We start from the raw sequence: 1,924 nt of genomic DNA, 5'->3' as shown, positions 1-1,924 counted from the left end.
AACTTACCAAGACATATTGTCCTAAAGTTTTTTCACTTAAATAAACATAAACTACGTAGACACAACAGTCAAATCAAGAGACGACTAATAAACAAATTCAATTTAATCTTATGTAGACAACGCACTTCGCTAGACGCATTTAACAATATAGACAGATCTAGATGGCTCGTTAATTTAAGCAAACGTCAAATTCCGGATTCGGTTTTGAGCTTTCTCAGCCTTGGCGAAAATTTTGGTATCCCCGTATGTCCATCCAATAAAAAAGACAGATTCTGTTCAGTTTTGGAAACCATCAAAAGTTTCGAGAACAATATTTACAAGATTCCAACCAACGCAGTAAATACCATTAGAAACGCTGTGACTACATCTCTTCACAAATTTATTTCGAATAAACCACACCACAGTTCTATCGACAGACACATTTTAATTGAACACAAGAAATGCAAAAAATTTTTACACGACAATAAAGATTTATTCGTCACGAAGGCTGATAAAGGTCAAGTCACTGTAGTCATGGACAGACTTGATTACACCAACAAGATGAACACATTACTCAGTGATCAATCCACGTACAAATGTATAAAAAAAGATCCGATTAAACAACTGAGTACAAAGATCAACACACTGGTGAAATCATGGCTGGACAACGGCATTATAGACGACCGCACTTATCAAAACTTAAGATCTACGAATGGTAATCTCCCCCGATGTTATGGCCTGCCAAAAATCCATAAAACTGGTCATCCATTGCGCATTATAGTTTCTGCACTAGGCAGCCCCATCTACAATGTCGCAAGTTTCCTTCATGAGATTTTACAAAAATCTATCCAGAAACCAGCTTCTCATATTAAAGATAGCTGGGCCTTAGTTGAAGCCATAAAAAACAAACCAATTTCGGACAATGAACTATTAATTTCATTGGACGTCAATGCCTTATTCACCAATATCCCCAAAGATTTAGTGTTCAAGGCTATTGAGAAACGATGGCAGAAAATCTCTGAAGTGACATTTTTCACCCTACCACAATTTTTACACGCAATAGAGACAGTTCTAGACTCCACCAGTTTCAGTTTCAATGGAGTTATTTATGAACAGATTTTTGGCAGTCCAATGGGATCCCCCTTGTCACCAATTCTAGCGGACATTGTGCTTGACGATTTGGAATCACAATGTTTGCTATCGTTAGGCTTCGATCTACCTACATATTACAGATATGTGGACGATGTTCTCACTATCATACCTGATGACAAGATAGACTTGGTTCTCACCATATTCAACTCTTATCACCCTCGACTCAAATTTACATATGAAATAGAAAATGACAAATCCATCAACTTTTTAGACACTTCAATTATCAGACAGAACGGTAAATTATTGACTAATTGGTACAGAAAACCAACTTTTTCCGGCCGTTATATCAACTTTTTCTCGAGCCATCCTTTAAATTACAAGATTAATACTATTATCAACTTAGTGGACCATGCAATCTTGCTATCGGATGAACAGTTTCACAGCTCCAACATGACACTTGTCAAGGAGATCCTCACTAACAATGGCTTTCCAACACAGTAATAGACAACCAGGTAAAAAAACGGCTCAACCAAATAAGACACGGAATCAAGCTACCGAAAGACAAAGAAATTAAGAAATTTGACGCAAGATTATATATGACACTACCATACATCAAAGGTTCAAGTGAGAGCATCGCTCACAAACTAAAAAAGTGCGGCCTCAATACCGTTTATACTATCCCTAAGAAACTTAACAATACCATAACGAAAGGAAAAGACAGATTAGCCGACGAAAAAAGAACCGATATAGTTTATAGGATCCTTTGTGAGAACTGTAACGCGAGCTACATAGGACAAACCAAACGACATTTGGCAACTCGTATAAAAGAACATTTCAACGACATAAAAAAAGA

General features: G+C 36.9%; 1 protein-coding gene across 1 annotated transcript; it reads left to right on the top strand.

The window, feature by feature from the left end:
- Window positions 1-116: 116 nt before the first annotated feature.
- On the top strand, window positions 117-1,572 carry LOC105562638 (the record flags this gene model as incomplete). The annotated part of the gene is made up of 1 exon (XM_012013641.1): window positions 117-1,572. A coding segment is annotated over one exon (1,456 nt), but the record flags the coding sequence as incomplete, so codon positions are not given.
- Window positions 1,573-1,924: the final 352 nt, after the last annotated feature.

This window comes from Vollenhovia emeryi, unplaced genomic scaffold (assembly GCF_000949405.1).
Source record: "Vollenhovia emeryi isolate VEMERY1.0 unplaced genomic scaffold, V.emery_V1.0 DF944783.1, whole genome shotgun sequence".
NCBI classification, from domain to species: Eukaryota; Metazoa; Arthropoda; class Insecta; order Hymenoptera; family Formicidae; genus Vollenhovia; species Vollenhovia emeryi.
This window is presented reverse-complemented; position numbering and strand designations above follow the sequence as displayed.